This window comes from Peromyscus leucopus, chromosome 14, assembly GCF_004664715.2.
Source record: "Peromyscus leucopus breed LL Stock chromosome 14, UCI_PerLeu_2.1, whole genome shotgun sequence".
NCBI lineage: Eukaryota > Metazoa > Chordata > Mammalia > Rodentia > Cricetidae > Peromyscus > Peromyscus leucopus.
In genome coordinates this window covers 37,594,888-37,611,382 of record NC_051075.1, presented here as the reverse complement: position 1 = coordinate 37,611,382, position 16,495 = coordinate 37,594,888, and the positions used below count along the sequence as shown (strand labels likewise).

Genomic DNA, 16,495 nt, shown 5'->3' with positions numbered 1-16,495 from the left:
AGCTTTAAAATAATGTGAAATTTGGGCAAACATATCACATTGGCATTTAAATGACCACTGAGATTTCTGAGAATTTTATGTTCTCTAGTTTACCCACTAATGGGAGATTGGTGAATCTATAAGTAGTGAAATCTAAACTGTTTCCTGACAGCATATAATACATGTATTCAAAACTGAGAGTTCAGCCTGTGTTTTGATGTAGATAATGCTTTTCTGATGAAATAACTATATAGACTCTGTTGAACATCTGAAGCTGAGCTCTGTGTGTCTGGTAAGACACTGAAGGGTGCCAGGGTGTGTGTACTTACTTCTGGGCTCTGTCCAAATGCTCTACAGTAAGCTGGTTCTTCACCTCTTTGCCCTAGCCTGGGAAGCCCCTTCTTCCAGGCGGGCCCCAGTTTCTATTATTAACTGTCATCAGCCATTTCCTGCCATTCTTTTTCCCTAGTAGTAAATATTTGCTGATAAGGAAAATAAGTGTTCCTGGCACCAGAGCTGAATGAGGAAAAAGCATGAATTTAAACAGTGAGAAGAACATTTCATACACTTTTCTAGTGAAACTCTCATTAGGAGGCAAGACTGAGTTATTAACCCTACAGTTATACAGACTGGATTTTTGTTTTTTTCTCCTTTACTTTTCTAAGATGGGATCTAGCCATGTAGCTCAGGCTGTCCTTGAACTTAGGTCCCTCTGCCTGAGTCTTCTGAGTACTGGTACTTCAGGCACACACCACCACAGCTAGTTCCAGATTGGATTTTTAACAGCTCTTTTAAAATAATTCACATGCTATGCAATTCACATATTTAAATTATACAGTTGCACTTGGGATATGTTTTTACTTCTTAAACTTTGGGGACATGGATAGGACAACTTTGCAGCTTTAACCATTTTTAAGTTTCCAATCCAATGGCTTTAATTAAATTCGCTGTTTCTAAAACCTTTCATCACGCCCCACCATCCTGTTGGGTTGGATTACAGTACGATTGTATGGGCGTGGTAGAGAGTGGCTTTCACGCTGCCTTTTGTATTCACCCAAGGGATCCATGTATTCCTCCCTCGCTGGCAGTATTCCCACTTGGCCGGGGTGAGAGGTGGTGAGCAAACACAGAGGTTTTTTCCTGTCTCAGCGTCCTTGGGGCCAGGGACTTGGAGAATAGCTTTCTAGATGATTCTTATCCGATATGCATACTTCCTCCAGAGAAGTCTCCCCCATCTCTACAGACTAGCTTTAAGGGTCTAGTGTAATTAAAGAACACAAATTACTAGACTGGGAAATGAAAGAAGGATTTTGGCTTGAAACTGACTCCCATTCCTGGGCTTTTTCAACACTACAATAGTTGACTATGCAGTAAGCACTTCGTTTTGAACATTCAAAGATTCAGACACCTCTGCAGTCCTTTATCTGCTGTGTCACTTAGCAGTCCACAGTTTAGAGGGTTGAACAGAAAATGCCTTTCTTCTTCACGTCCATGCAACAAGGGATTTAACCTCAGATCCTGCACTTCCTGGATCTGGGTATGGGTGAAGCTGGCAAGTTCACAACCAGCGGGATTGCAGCAGATGAGGGTGCGGCTGCAGAATTACAGTCGTAAGGCCCTTTACTGTAAAGCTGACATACGGCCAAAGGTGACGTTGGTTTCTTGTACGCTCTTATTCATGTGCATAATATGCCCGTTGTTTCTCTTTGTAACTTGCACTTTTCTTCCTCTTCCTGTAACTCCTGTAACTTTCTTTTGTTTTTGTTTTTGTTTTTTCCCCCCTCTGGCTAACCTCTACCTAGAACTCAGTGGTTGGAAGTAGCAGAGAAGGGTGCAGTTCTGTGCCCGAGCTAGTGTGTGAAGGTAGATCATTCTCTTCCGGTGAACCTTCATCGCATGGGAACGTCTCAACATTGTGTCCATCCAGTCTTTTCTGTTGATTATGACCATTGATATGTCCTTGGGCAAGAGCCAGTATTCATTTTTTCTTTTCATTTTAATTGGAACATGTCTATTTTCTTAAGATTTCCCTCAGTGTTTAAAGCTTTATGAAGAAAACTGCCCCACTGATAGAAATTTGTGGGAGCATAATCCATCATATTCTTCATTCATAAATAATGTTATATTTTCACATCTACAAACAACTAATAGCAATATTTCAAAACGGATAATGACCCACCTCGGAGATTTCGAGTTAAGAAAATGGATAGTGGCTCTGGAACTTCCTAGCATTTAATTATAGTTGAGTATGAGAGGTCCTTCCCCTTCCACAAGCCCAGAGGTCCCCGGAGGTCCTCCAGTTTACTTCTTGCTCATGTGGGTTGCATGCCTCCTATTGGGCCCTGTGTCTGCTGGATGTGCTGACAGATGAAAAGCAGCATGTTCCATTGGCTAAAATGACTTCCTGTCAGCGTCTTCAATTTGATTGGCATGTGGATACACCGTTTCCTTGTTGTTTACAACAAATACTTTTATTCCAGTTCTGGGGTGTTCTGGGCATTCTGTGGGTTCTGTGGGTTGTTCTGTGCCCACACTTGCCTATCCTGTTGCTATTTAAGGGCATAACAACACATCGGTAAAACTAAGATGAGCTGAAGTAATTGTAGGTACAGTGTTCTTTTTAAAATGTTAATTTGGGGTTGGTAGATACGTAGTCACCTTTAAGAATCTTCATGGATGGTGAGGAAAGTGGGAAAAGCTTAAAGCCAAGCCACCCTCTCCATCTTCCTGTCTTACTTTTAACAAAAGGAAAAAGGGCAATTGAATGTTCTAGAATCAAAAACTTAGATATCATAGACCTCATGTCCTTATAGTCACTCAGGAGTGATGGTCTATTCTTTCAAGTTATAATTTCTTTTAAAAAAGCCTGATCACATAATGTATTATCTCCAAAAAGCAGTTGAAGGACTCTATCCATGCGCTTCCACCAGGCTTTGTCCCATTTCTAAGTGATCAGGGGCTAGGAGGCCGTGAAGGGGCTCTGAGCTCAGTGTCCCCTGCTCGGCACCTTCTTTGGCAGAAGGCCCTGTACTGACCAAGCCTTGCCCTTGTCCTTCAGATGCAGCCCCTGAGGTCCACTGCGATGCTTAGCCCGTCCTCTCACTGGGATCTGCAGCTGCTCCAGCAGCAGAGCTGTCCAATGGTGCCCAGGGAGCAGTTCCTGCAGCTTCACCAGCAGCTGCTGCAGGCAGAAAGGAGAAGCCAGAACCTGCAGGAAGAGCTTGACAATCGGACCTCCGCAACCAACACACCGCAGGTACAGAGTGCTTCCTCTTCACAGAGACACCCAGACCATCCCCTTCAGTCTACCTTGGTTAGAAAAATAAACCAGTCCAAAGGAGGGCATGGAGAACGACTTCTCCATCATTGTTCTGCCTTCCCTGAGATGCACATACACTGAACTATGGCCAGCATTTGCTTTGGTTTTGCAGTTTACTTTCAAGCCCTCTGCTTGTGAGTCAGGCCACTCAGCATGCTGGGTCTCCTTTGTTCAGTGGTCCATGACAAAGGATCAAGGATCCTTATACAGAGTGCATAGTTGGCCTGACATTCTTCTCTGATGCCCAAAATGTCACAAACTCAATCCTCAAGTAGGAATCTCTGTGGACAGACATTCTCAGCTTTCCTGTACAGTGTGGCCTGCCAAGGTCTGGAAATCACAGGTGGGGAGTTTTATAACTAATGATGAACAATGTGCAGCTAGGTAGTGTCATGTTCTTAGTTATCTAGTTCATTTCACTCAACATTTGAAAGAATCAAGTTTGAAAAACTGCTTACATAGTTGTTTCTCTTTAGGTCTGGATACATAATCTTTATTTTTCAGAAATTACCTCTTTGTTCTTACCCATTTAATTAAGTTGTAGTTAAGGGTGAGAATTCAAAATATAAAGCTGTTCTTTGTTTATATCTATCAATTCTTTCTAGTTTAGAAATACTTATGTCCCAGTTAATGTTGGATAAGGAATTTTCCAGTTTCTTGATTCCCTCAGAGGAGCAAGTCACATCAGCCCTCCCTGTGGGCCACTCTGCTTTCTCTTCTTACTAGTAGACAGCCATGCTGTGCTGTCCACATCTGTCTCTCATTCTTCTCAACAAGACCTTCAAAAAGTCCTTTTATTTATGGTCTTCAAAACTTGATGTTTTGGGGAGCTTTCTGTCTACCACTCCCCTGCTCAATGTTAGAGTCAGCTTTTTAAATTAAGTCCGCAATGGCGGGCTATTAAAGAGATGTTCCAACTCTCCACGGAGCGCTTCAGCTTCTCAGTATTAAAGGAAGATTTTAAAACAAAAGCTGCTATGGTTGAGTCTGAGAGGGAAGCCGCAGTTTTTCCTTGTGTCGTTGAAATCCGAAACCTTGGCTTCTGTTTTTGAAAAGACCTTCTAGTTACTTGGCAAAGATGTGCTCCTTGCCCTTCCGCACACACTGTTTTTAAAGTATGCTTTTCCTAATCTGCCCATCAATATGAGAGAACTGAAAAACAAATGTCTTGTGCCAATATCTCCCAGTATTAGACAAAAAATTATTAAGAAAAAAGAAAGAAATTCTTCAGCCAGAGGAGAGAGTGGACTGTTCAGTACTCGCAGTGGAATGGCCTCCGGGCTTTCTCCTTTTCCGGTTGCTGAGCTGACTCTAATTGGAAGAATACTGCACATTACACAAATCTGCACAGTGCCTGTGTGTGGAGGGAGGAGTTTCTCCTGTCTTTGTATTGCTTTGCTCATACATGTAGTGTGACTGTGTGTGCTTCTGAGAGTGTGTTTGCATTGTAAGTATGTGAACTTAGACCCCCTAAAAACATGCCATAATCTTGACACCAGGGTGAAGTATACCACTTGCCTCCTTTCTCTAGGCCTTGCTACCGGAGCAGCGAGCGGTGCATGCAGATTCCTACAGAAGGATTGGGCACCTCTGAAAAATGGGCTGCTAATGATGGCATTGGTTACCATGACAGTCTCAAATGCACACGCACCCCCACCCACACATGCGCGCACACACACACTCTACACAGACATGACCTGGGACATGTTGGAATCAAGTGCTCTTTCAAATTACTCAACTGTTAAGCCTTCACAGTATTGTCTCTTATTTATGTAGACATGATAGACTTTGTGAATCAGTCACAAACTTCAGCTTGTGACAAACCAGTTTATTTATATGGTTTAAAGAGTGGATTTAAGATTCTTGAAAGGATATATTCTCTATATATTTTCTCATTCCGTATGTTGTAATTATTTTTAAAAGAAGGTACTACTTTTATATATGGAATTTGAAGAAAATCAGGGTTATTTATACTGCTTTGTATAAGATGTATCATACTTTTTTGACAGAAAAAAAGGAAAATTTTGATGCAACAATAAAGACAATTTAAATATATCACTGTCCTTTGTTTTTCTTCCGTTGAAATACTCAATGCTCTTTGAATTATCTGCTACTGTGGTTTTCTATTTTGATTTCTTGAAACAAGTATTATTCACTATGCATAAACCTTAAAAAGCCATTATACTTTTTAAAGTATAGGCTTTAAAAAAAAAAAAGCCAGACATCCAAGGCCCTATTTACTTTGTATATAAAGCTTTACCAGCTACAGATTTTGTCTTCAAATTGGTGACATGGTCTAGTGCTGTTATTTAAATCCAAGCAAATAATGGGTTTCAACTCATGTTTGAGCATCCTGCATTCTTTTCAAAATATGCCTTTTAAGAAACATTTAGCTGTCACCCAATTGTTAACACCTGAATCACAATAATAATAATTAGTAATGATAATCTTTTTTAAAATTTATTTATTATTCTTTTATATACATTGGTGTTCTGCCTGCATGTATGTCTGTGTGAGGGTGTCAGATCTTGGCGTTAGTTGTGAGCTGCCGTGTGGGTGCTGGGAATTGAACTCAGGACCTCTGGAAGAACAACCAGTGCTCTTAACCTCTGAGCCATCTCTCCAGCCCTGTAATAATAATCTTAAGGACCTGAAGCACCTTCTGAAATGTGCAATTCCTGGTGTGGGCATTTTGTAAGCGAGGGTATGGACAGTCTTGTCTCTCTCGAGGTCACTCGCTTCCTAACCTCATGTTCTCCTTATGCCATCCTTGTATGAGGAGAAGAAAGGCCACGCCTCTTCCTGTCCTGTGGATTTATCAGGAAGGAGAGGAAAGGCCACGCCTCTTCCTGTCCTGTGGTTTTATCAGGGTTGGATGTCTGAGATGTCTCACTTCTAGTCTGCTCTGATGATAAATGCATGCCCGAGTGTGATGTTTTCTTCACACTGACAAGCCCCTGGGAAAACAGCTGAGGAGGGTCACTGGCAGGAAGAAGCTGATTATCATGAAAGAAAACTAACCTTTGATGGTCGCCAGTCATTTCAAAGGAAAAATGAGAGGCATGTGTTGGAAGCTGATTGGAAACATTAGGCAACCCCAAACGACCCCAGTGTTCGCAATGTTCAGAGGCCCACGGCACTGCAGAGACCCACGTCACAGTGGAGGGTTGGCCATTGTACACGTGGGTATGGATTACGGGTTTAAGAATCTGTTCAGGGGATGGTGGTATGGCAGGTAAGAGTCTTTGTTTCTTCCCTGGCTCCTCTGTGATGGGGCTGCTTGTCTAACATGTTCAACCCGGGCAGCGCCCAGAACTCCCGTTTCCTTGGAAATCCCTCCTGGTTTCGCACGCAAAGCATCGGCTGAGCTTTCTCTAGGTTCTGATGGGGAGAGTGAGGCGTAACTTTCAAATGATAACACATTTTTTTCTCCCTCTTCTCCTTAGGGAAGCCAGGAACACCTTGTAAATCTCATGGAAGAACGAATGATAGAAGTTGAACAAAAACTGAAGCTGGTAAAGAGGCTCCTTCAAGAAAAAGTGAATCAGCTCAAAGAACAGGTAAGTCTCCTTTGTCCCCTCCACTGTCCTGACAGGCCAGTGTGTGTGTGTGTGTGTGTGTGTGTGTGTGTGTGTGTGTGTGTGTGTGTGTGTGTGTATGTGTATGAATGTACCTGTGTGTATATGTGTGCATGTGTGTGTGTACCTATGTGTGTGTGTAAGTCTCCTTTGTCCCCTCTGCTGTCCTGACAGTCCAGTTTTTATGGCTATATGGGGGTGTGTGTATGTGTGTGTGAGAGCACGTACCTGTGTGTGTATATATGCATGTGTGTGTGCGGGTGGGCGTGTTATTCCTCGGGAGCTATCCACCTTGTTTTTGAGAGGACCTGGGTCTCTCTGATTAGGCTAGGCCTGTGTCCTCCTCAGCACAGGAATTGCCACTGTGCACACTCACTGTACCCAGCTTTTTTATGTGGGTGCTAGGGCTCTGAGTCAGGTCCCCACACTTGCAAGGCATGTGCTTTACGGCTGAGCTGCCTCCCGAGTCCCAACATTCCACACGTAACTCCAGGTTTTGTCTCCTTTTTTCGTTGTTGGGTTTTTTGTTTGTTTTTGTTGTTTTGTTTTTGTTTGTTTTGTTTGTTTGTTTGTTTTTTGATACAGGGTTTTTTTAGCCCTGGATATCCTGGAACTCACTCTGTAGACCAGGCTGGCCTCAATCTTACAGAGATCACCTGCCTCTGCCTCCCGAGTGCTGGGATTAAAGACGTTTACCTCCACCACCCAGCAAGATTTTGTATCCTTCTAGTGCTGTTAATTTGTGTTGTTAATAAGTTAATTCTGCTGATAATGTCTAAAGAACTTAGGAACCACTTTTTTTAAGCCCCCAAATATGAATTCTGTATTCTACCTTTTTTTCCTAAAGTTCCTTTGAGGCCTCTTTGTTCACATCTCTATAAATGTGTATTTGCTAATGATGGCTCGTATCCAAAGTGTTCCTAATTAAGCGAGTGGCTCAAGGCAAATACTTACAGATTTTTCTTCATCCAAGATATGAAATACACATCTCTAGATAAACAGAAAATGATATACTCGGTGTTAAAAATGGGTAATAATGGAACTTTGCCTTTCCTGTTCCCAACCTTGTGGCAACCTCCAAAGGTACCTTAGGGCTGATGAATCAGTAGTAGGAAAAGGTGTTTGCCACCAAGCCTGACAACCTGGGTGCAGTACCTGGAACCCACATTGTAGAATGGGAGCACCAATGCTCAGAGGTTGTCCTCCGACGTCCCTTCTGTTAGCCCTGAAACTCTCGTGAGGGTGGTTCACACAAGCGGAATAAGATGCTTCTGGTTCTGTCCTAGCTCTGCAAGAACACAAAAGCAGATGCCATGGTGAAAGATCTGTATGTTGAAAACGCCCAGCTGTTGAAAGCTCTGGAAATGACTGAACAGCGACAGAAAACAGCAGAGAAGAAAAATTACCTCCTAGAAGAGAAGATTGCCAGCCTCAGCACCATCGTGAGGAACCTGGCCCCTTCACCCCTGGCTTCCACCCCTCCTTTGAGGTCATAGCCCTACCAAAGGATGCACTTGCATCTGTACACTGTTACTGACGTTCATGGAAGGCTTCAGTCCGCTCTCCGAACCCGCTAAAGAACTTCCGGGGCTTCAAATCAAGCCCACCCAAAGTCTGCTCTGCCAGGAATTGGAGCCTCCAAATGGATGCTTACAGGAGTTTCACAAATCACATATTTCACTTTTTAAATTACTCCTGAGCATTAAACTTTTAAAGGATGGTCTGGATAGCTACCAAGAATGAAAATAATTTAAGAACTTAAAATCCCAATTTTTAATGGTTTTTAATTGCTATTATCTGTATATACAATCCAGATTCCTTTTAAGTTTAAGATCTAACTAGAGTGGTTATTATATTATTATAGTCTTTATTTTTGGAAACATATAAGTACTGTAATCCTTATGCTTATAATAGTTTTGTTTTTTTGGATTAATTGTCTGACTGCAGTTCTGTTTAAAGAAGGCTTAAGAAGCTAGCCGCTGAGGTCAGAAAAGTCCTCATTTTGTGAAATTCTGGCTTCTGGTGCCTGTTCTCGCTCCTCTTTCTATAAAATAGACTCAGAGCTGATCTACTCAACTGCACTCTTTACTAAGGTCAAAGGTTTACTTGATTTTAACAGTCCTTTCTCCTCCTCTTCAAGTTTTTGTTTGGGACCTTGTATTCTTAAAAAATGGATAAAACTGTATTTTAACAATATTTGAACTATGAGGAGACCATTGAACAGCCCACTTTGGAGTGCAAAGCCACTCTTGGACGAAGATTACAGGAGCCTGATGGGGGGCGTTTCCTCTCTCCCAAGCCTTGGAGTTCACGGACCTACCTTTGAGTTCGCATCAAGAGCTCAGGGAACAGTTTCTAACCTGTCTTCCTGAACTACGTACTGCCTAGCTTCTCTAAGAACTGGACATGTATAAACCACAGGACCTTACTTGTCTTATATATTAACAGCCATAGAATTTTTATTTCTATATTTAGTGCACTTAATTATCTGAAGAGGCCTTGACTTTAGAGTTAAAAACCTCTCCAATTTATAGAAGAGGGATTTGTAGAAGACTTTTTGCCCCCTGTTTAATGCAGGTCAGGATTCCCATGCTCCTGGCCGATTGATACCTCACACCTGAACATATGAATTTCATACTTCGGAGAATGTTGGCAAGCCATCAGAGGTGAAAGTGATAATAGGACTTTGTTCTCAAGGTCTGGGCTTAAGGAACAATAATAAACCTTTTAATTAGACACACATGTACACACACATACACACACACACACACACACACACACACAGAGTGGTTGGTGGAGGAATTACCAGGTGCAGGACACTTCCAAAGCTCTGCTCAGCCACCTTTGCGTTTCCATGGGGAGAGAAATGAGAGTTTCACTTTATTAGAGATGCAAGAGAAGAGTCGACCATGGCTTATGGGCAGGAACACAGCCTAAGTCAAATAGGCTGAGAAGTCACGTGATGTGAGGAAATCTCAAGTCATTTCCATGACGACTCTTAGGGATTCTTTAGGACCAACTACCTAGTCCCGCCAGCCCAGCGCCGGCTCCACAGGGGCTCTGACACGGCACACTGTGGTCCAATGCTTCACACTGGTTTGACGCTACTGTTACTATCAGAAAGTTCTGGTTTCCCACTGGGAAAAGAATCCTTCCCTATAATTATACATCTCAATGTTTGGCATCTGGTATTAACTCTCCTCTAAATCCTTCTTCTCAAGCACTTGTATGGCCTTAGCTTTATTTAGCAGAAATTTTTTTCACTTGAACTTAGGCCTGAGCTGAGATCAGAGGGATAACTGGGAGGGTCTGAAGTGCTTCTGTGAGCTGCTTCAGGGTCTCCGGGTCTGTACCACTGACCTGAACAGCAAGCGCGTTTCTCCAGCACTGACTCGGCATGGGGCCATGTGTGTTGCGCTTTTTTTATTTTTTTTATTTTTATATTATGAAAAGTGTAGGTTAGTGTTTCTTATAAATTTGTATTTATGTGAACATAAAGTGATGTACAATGACTGTAAATAGGACTTTCTGAGAAGTTTTAGAGTACACTTAGAATTATTTCACCCAACTTCAAAGTGCTACCCTAGTAAAGTGGTAATTCCTTGCTTTATCCCTTATCAGATAGGGGGAGAGACCAGTATCAGAACTACCCGACAGATACCTTAAAGTTATACATTTGTGCAGCGGTTTCTTTTTGAGAAGCTGTTAGAGCCGGGGAGTAGCTGGCCCTGTGGGATAGCTTAAAGCTTTAAAGGCATCAGATGTCAAATCCTAGAATTCATTGTGTGTCCGCTGACTTCCAGACTTTGCAGGGGCTCTCTCCAAAATCACACGTGACGTGTTTTATTGTCGTTTGTCTTTTCTTTTTTAAAGCACTGGTTTTCAAACTTGATTTTTATCTAAGAACAGTAGCGAGACAATACTGGACTCAGAAGACCTCCCTTGTCCTGCTTGCTGTTTTCTACTTTTTAAAGGCCTTAACCCCGCCCCCAAGGGGAGAAGGGATTTATTTTATCCAAAGGCTTTTGCTTGTGGAGGGAGAGCAGTAGGCGGTGTGGTTTAGAATCAACCTCAGTATTTTCATTTGCTTTTCTAAAACTCTTGATTTCAGCTAAGCCATGTTAAATGTGAATCCCCCTCCCCACCTTGGGGCTTCAGTGTGCCATTTGTGGATTTGGCCATCAGTGAGTTTTATATAAAATAGATCATGAAATCATAGACTTTAAAGAAGACATCTTACAGGTCTAGTGTTTCAGCAATATCAATGTTAAGGGCAGGTATTATTTTGAGAAACATTTTTTTAAAGGAATAACTAAGTCTTCTTGGGAAACTTTTTTTTTAACATGTGGAAAATGAATTTGTGGTTTCTCTTTTTATTTTTCTGAGTTAAAAAGAAAGCATGCTGCTGTGGTCAGCATCTTTCAAAGGCATTCTGAGTCAAGGAACATCTGAGTTCTCTCCAGTACAGTATTAAGCAAGTGCTGTTCTGAATGGATTGTCTGCAGTTGTATAGCACTCCAGTGGGTCATTAAGCCATGCTAGAGGCCAGGCCAAAGCCAATAACCAAAGCACTCACACTGGAAAGTCAGTAGACCACGGTTGGCCCTGATTGAACATCTCTGCACTGTGAAGGCTTGGTTTCTGGTGTCTAGACAGCTCGTTAACAGCAAATTCAAGTCCTTTTGCTTGTCATTCATTTGCTTTCTTGCTTGCTTTTTAATTTTTGAATGACACAAGGTAAGTCTATTCTTAAGACATATACAGCATGATTTAAAGAATATTAGTTTTATGAAAGAAAACTTGAGTTTGTCTAGAGCCCATCTCCAGAAGTGTATTCAGATAAAGATTAATGTGAATATGTTTATATCAGGTTTGTAAATTTCTTCTTAGCCATTCTATCCCAGAATGATTTTTAATGTGAGCTTAAAATGTAAATAAATAATTTTGCAAACATGCATCTGGTTTTCTATGTCTTAGCGTTTTGATGAGCTGTTTCAACGTGTTTATCATTAGCCTTTTAAGTGAAACCATCAAAATGTTGCAGGAAACACATTCTACAAATGCAGAATTTAGCTCCCACTCTGCATACTAGGTTAGAACCATCATTTTAAGAAGATTCCCCCAGGGGACTTAGAGAAATGGTTCCGTGGTTAAGAATGTTTACTCCTCTTCAGAGGACCTGGATTCAGTCCCCAGCACCTTCATCAGACAGCTCACAACTGCCCGGTACTCTAGCTCCAGGGGGTCCAGTGCCCTCTTGTGGCCTCTAAGAGCATCTGCATGCTTGTGGTGCACATAAACTCGTGCAGGTACTCATACACATAAATTAAGCAGGTGATTTGTTATTTGTTGTAAATTAGAGCACAGAGATTCATTCCCTTCCTGTCCAGGAAGGGACGACATTCATACCAGCCAGCTTGTGGCGTTTGTTCTGTAGCAGTGAAGAGTTCACATAGAACCTGAACTTAGCCTTAGGCAAGGCCCTGCTTGGCATCCAGGATGCTTCAGAGGTGAACCTGTGTCACTTTGCCATCTCCATAGGTGAGTAATTCAGACTTCCTTAACTGAGATGTCCATAGCTGGTGATATAGGTGGTGTTAGAGACCCCAAAAAGAAAACCCAGAGCACATTGTTAATAACCAAACACTGCCCAGCACTTGGGAGGCAGAGGCCAGTGGATCTCTGTGCATTCAAGTCCAGCCTGGTCTATAGAGAGAGTTTCAGGACAGCCGGGGCTACACAGAGAAACTCTGTCTTCAAAAAACAAAAAACAAAACAAATGAAAAGTACCAAACACTGAAGTGTAAAGGGGAAATGTTGGCCAACCTAGATCCATCTCAGAGGCCCTATTTTACTCCTTGTCAAAACTTTTATATCAACTTCATATTCACTGCTTTTATGAGGCAGGAACTATTTATCCCCATTTAACATAAGGGGAAAATTGAAGCTTGCAAAATTGAAAGTCAAGGCTATCCTGCATGCAAATAGGGAAAGCCAGGTATTCATGGTCCAAGATGTGCTGTTAAAACCCTACCATACCAAGTGGGCAGTGGTGGCGCATGCCTTTAATCCCAGCCCTTGGGAGGCAGAGGCAGCCAGCCTGGTCTACAAAGCAGGTAGGTTCCAGGACATCCTGGGCTGAGAAACCCTGTCTTGAACAAACAAACAAATCAATCAATCAATCCTACAATACTTCTGTCAGTGCCTACTTGGTGGAGTTTTTAATGAGTGGTGATGTAGTAGCCACCATGCAATTCTACTTTAGGAACAACAGAAGACTGTCCTGAGGAGGGATCCAAAAGAGCAGAATAGGAGTTCCCAACGTCCCTCCATAAAGAAGAGCAAAATTACCAGTCTCCAGCGATCTACACGGCCATGCTACCACCACACCTCACCTGACCATGCTGCTATCAGAGTGGGCGTGGCAACCACAGAGGAGGGGCTGTAGCTCCTCCCACCACCGCCCAGTGCAGCATCTGCCCACACACCACTGACGGAGGACAAGGCCCTTAGGACCTCTCACGATTGCCAGGGCTGCCAGTGGTGCCAGAAGCCCTTCCTAATAATAGAGTTGGCATCAACAGTGCCTGAAGAAATCCCTATGACCCAGTAGAAGCTACCACACTGTTTCACCACACCTGCCTGAACTGCCAGAAGGTCCCCAATCTCGAGTGGCCCCAGACTCAATTGTTCTGACTATACCATGGTACATAATGTGTTCACTGTCATTACATCACAGTCAAGAAGCTACTCTAAGTCAACACTATAGTTACATGAAAACAACCTAAGACAATCTTCAGGAGAATGCTGCTTGCTCCAGAAGTGGTGGAGATACCTGATCCACAAAATGTGAAAAGAAATACAGACAATGAAGTAATATGAGGGCCCCTAAAGAACATAACAACTCTAGTAACATGTTACAGAGAAAGAGGGATGGATAAAATACCTACTAAGGAATTTAAAACAATATCTTAAAGCTGGTTGTGGTGGTTCCTTCCTATAATCCCAGAACTTGGGTAGCTGAGGCAGGAGGATTTTTGTGAGTTCAAAACTGGCTTGGTCCATAGAAATTGACCCTGTTTCAAAAAACAAACAATAACAAAACGCACACACAAACAAAAAACCAGAATGATTACTAAAACAGTTCAATGAAATACAAGAAAGTACAGATAATTGAATGAAATTTAGAAGACAATGCCGAATGTGAATGAGATATTCAATGAAGGGATAGATATTGTGAAAAAAAAAAAACAAGTCAAACCCTTGGAAATTAAGAGTTCAGTAAGTCAAATTAAAAAATGTCATTGAAAGTCTCAACAAACAGACAAATGAAAGAAACATCTTCACTGTGCATATTACAGTCAAACTGTCAAATCAAACAAGACAAAATGAGTGTCTGAACAAGAACAAGACAAAAATCTAGGGGTGGACTTGTCAGACTAAAGATTTCCAAACAGAAACACTACAGGACAGGAAGAAGCAAAGAGGCACAAAGCCCTGAAACAAAATAACTACCAAGAAGGCTTCACTCATTGGCACCATGCTTCAGAAATGAAAAGGAAAGAAAATCCTTTCCAGACACACAACTCCGAGGAGTTCACAACTGCTAGACCAACTGTATGAAAGACACTTTAAGGAAGTTTACATCCGGAAGTGAAAGATTAATCACCAACCCAAATGCGTGGGAAAGACTTAGAGCATCAGAGTAGAGCCTGCTGGGTCAAAGCCTAACCAAATGCAGGCACTTTGTTTTCCTACTAACATCTAATAGGCTGGGCCCTGGGTTCTAGTTTTCAAATAGCACTCCACTGACTGCACTTGGACCCTGAAGACTGGTCTCGTACCACAGAGAGAACCGAGCCAATAGACATGTGGTACAAAGGAGACTTTCTGACTGTATCATTCCTAAGATACAGTGAATATCTGAAAAAATGAAGACTCTGGAAGAGAATGGTGAATGGAAGAGAAACTAGGTGATTTACCTGTTAAAGAGGCAATATAAACAGGACATAGACACTAGATGGTTCTCTGCAGATTCGTCACAATGGGACCTCCTTCTGCTGATCCGGCTGCTTTCTTATTGCCCACCACTAATCCTCACACCTGCTTCATGTTTTCACAGCTCTTTGCTCAGTATACACTCATCACCAGAGCCACCACCATAAAAACAGTGTACTTGCCCCATCAGCCTTCACTATATTCACCTGGAACAATGTCATATTTTCAGAGGGCAATAAAATCTCTTCCTGTTTTATATTTTTTGTCTATAAGGAGAAAGGTTTTTTTTATTATTATTTTGTGTGTATTAGTGTTTTAGATGCATGTATATATGTGTACCATGTGTGTGCCTGGTACCCACCAAAGTCATGTGTGGTCATCAGATTCCCTTGAACTGGAGTTACAGATGAATGTAAGCCACCGTGTGGGTGCTGGGAATCAAACCTGGGTCCTTTGCAGGAGCAACAAAGTACTCTTAACAGGCTAGAAGAGGAGATTTTTCACCTTCTGAAAACATGTCTCATCATTTACAAGGGATCAATTTCTCTTCTTCGGGTTGCTGATTTCTTAGATCACAAATTTTCAAGAAATCCTGTGGGTATCCTTCGGCATCTTTGCCAGGCTGAACTCCATTTTGTTCATCTTATTGGTTGTTTTCTCCCAGGACTGTGCCACAGTCTGGTCCTCTTCCTGTGATATGGTCCTACCTTGGTCCTGTCCAAGCTTTTAACATCTGACCTAGGTGGAAAGCATGTTGTTGAACAACACAGATGTGAGGCATCTGCTTTCTCTTTGAGAGCATTTGCATTGCACTTACAGGGCTAGAGTTTATGGTTTATTTTGATCACTCTTTCCCTGTATGAGTTAATGCTATTTGAGCTTGTCTTTAAAAAAAATCCTGTCTCTGCCATTTTGATGCATTTCCTTCCACCCTTGATTTCTTGGTATCATGCGAGTGCTTCTTTTATTGTACATAAACCATACCTATTTTGTAAACTTGCTCTATTTTTAAATAAAATTTCATTTCAATAAAAACATTCTTGTCTCCTGTTTGAATTTTGTGTGATCCATATGCCTTCTGCAGTCTTAATATCCACTCACTCAAACCCATTTGCCCTCTTCCTATTAGAACTCCAACTCTGGTCAGTGTTCTAGAGATCCCACTGCTCACATTTACCAACAATTTCCCCCTTTCCTGGAATCGCACAGGCACAGAATTTAGGAGGCTAAGACAAGAGGACCTATTGATGCTGGCCTGAGCGACATAACAAGGCTCTGTCTCAGAAAATAATTTTCGCATTTGAAAATTTTCTCATCTAACATGAGCCAAGCATTATCAGCACCACTACACTGATGTTTTCAGAGAATATTGTATTTTATTTTGTATTAAAAATGGAGACTCAAAGAGATAAATTATCTTAATTTAACACAAAATTTCAATCTTATATAAAATATACTGTACTAGAAGCTAAAATACAAAGATGAAATACAAAGTCTTTGTTTCTGTTTTCAATACTACAGGAGAGGCAGATAAACTAGCAAAAGACAGTTTCACCTAAGCTGATGTGCTGACTGTTGTAGATGAGTTCAGAATATTAAATATTTAACCCCTCAGACTTTG

The 16,495-nt window shown here is 41.8% G+C and overlaps 1 protein-coding gene across 1 annotated transcript in view; it reads left to right on the top strand.

The window, feature by feature from the left end:
- The window catches only part of Nin (ninein), a 105,850-nt gene extending 94,019 nt beyond the window's left edge, over positions 1–11,831 (top strand). The window contains 3 exon segments of the mRNA XM_028858613.2: positions 3,038–3,235; positions 6,745–6,858; positions 8,163–11,831. Coding sequence (XP_028714446.1) covers positions 3,038–3,235; positions 6,745–6,858; positions 8,163–8,372 — 522 coding nt within the window. The 3' untranslated portion in view covers positions 8,373–11,831.
- The last annotated feature ends 4,664 nt before the right edge of the window (positions 11,832–16,495 follow it).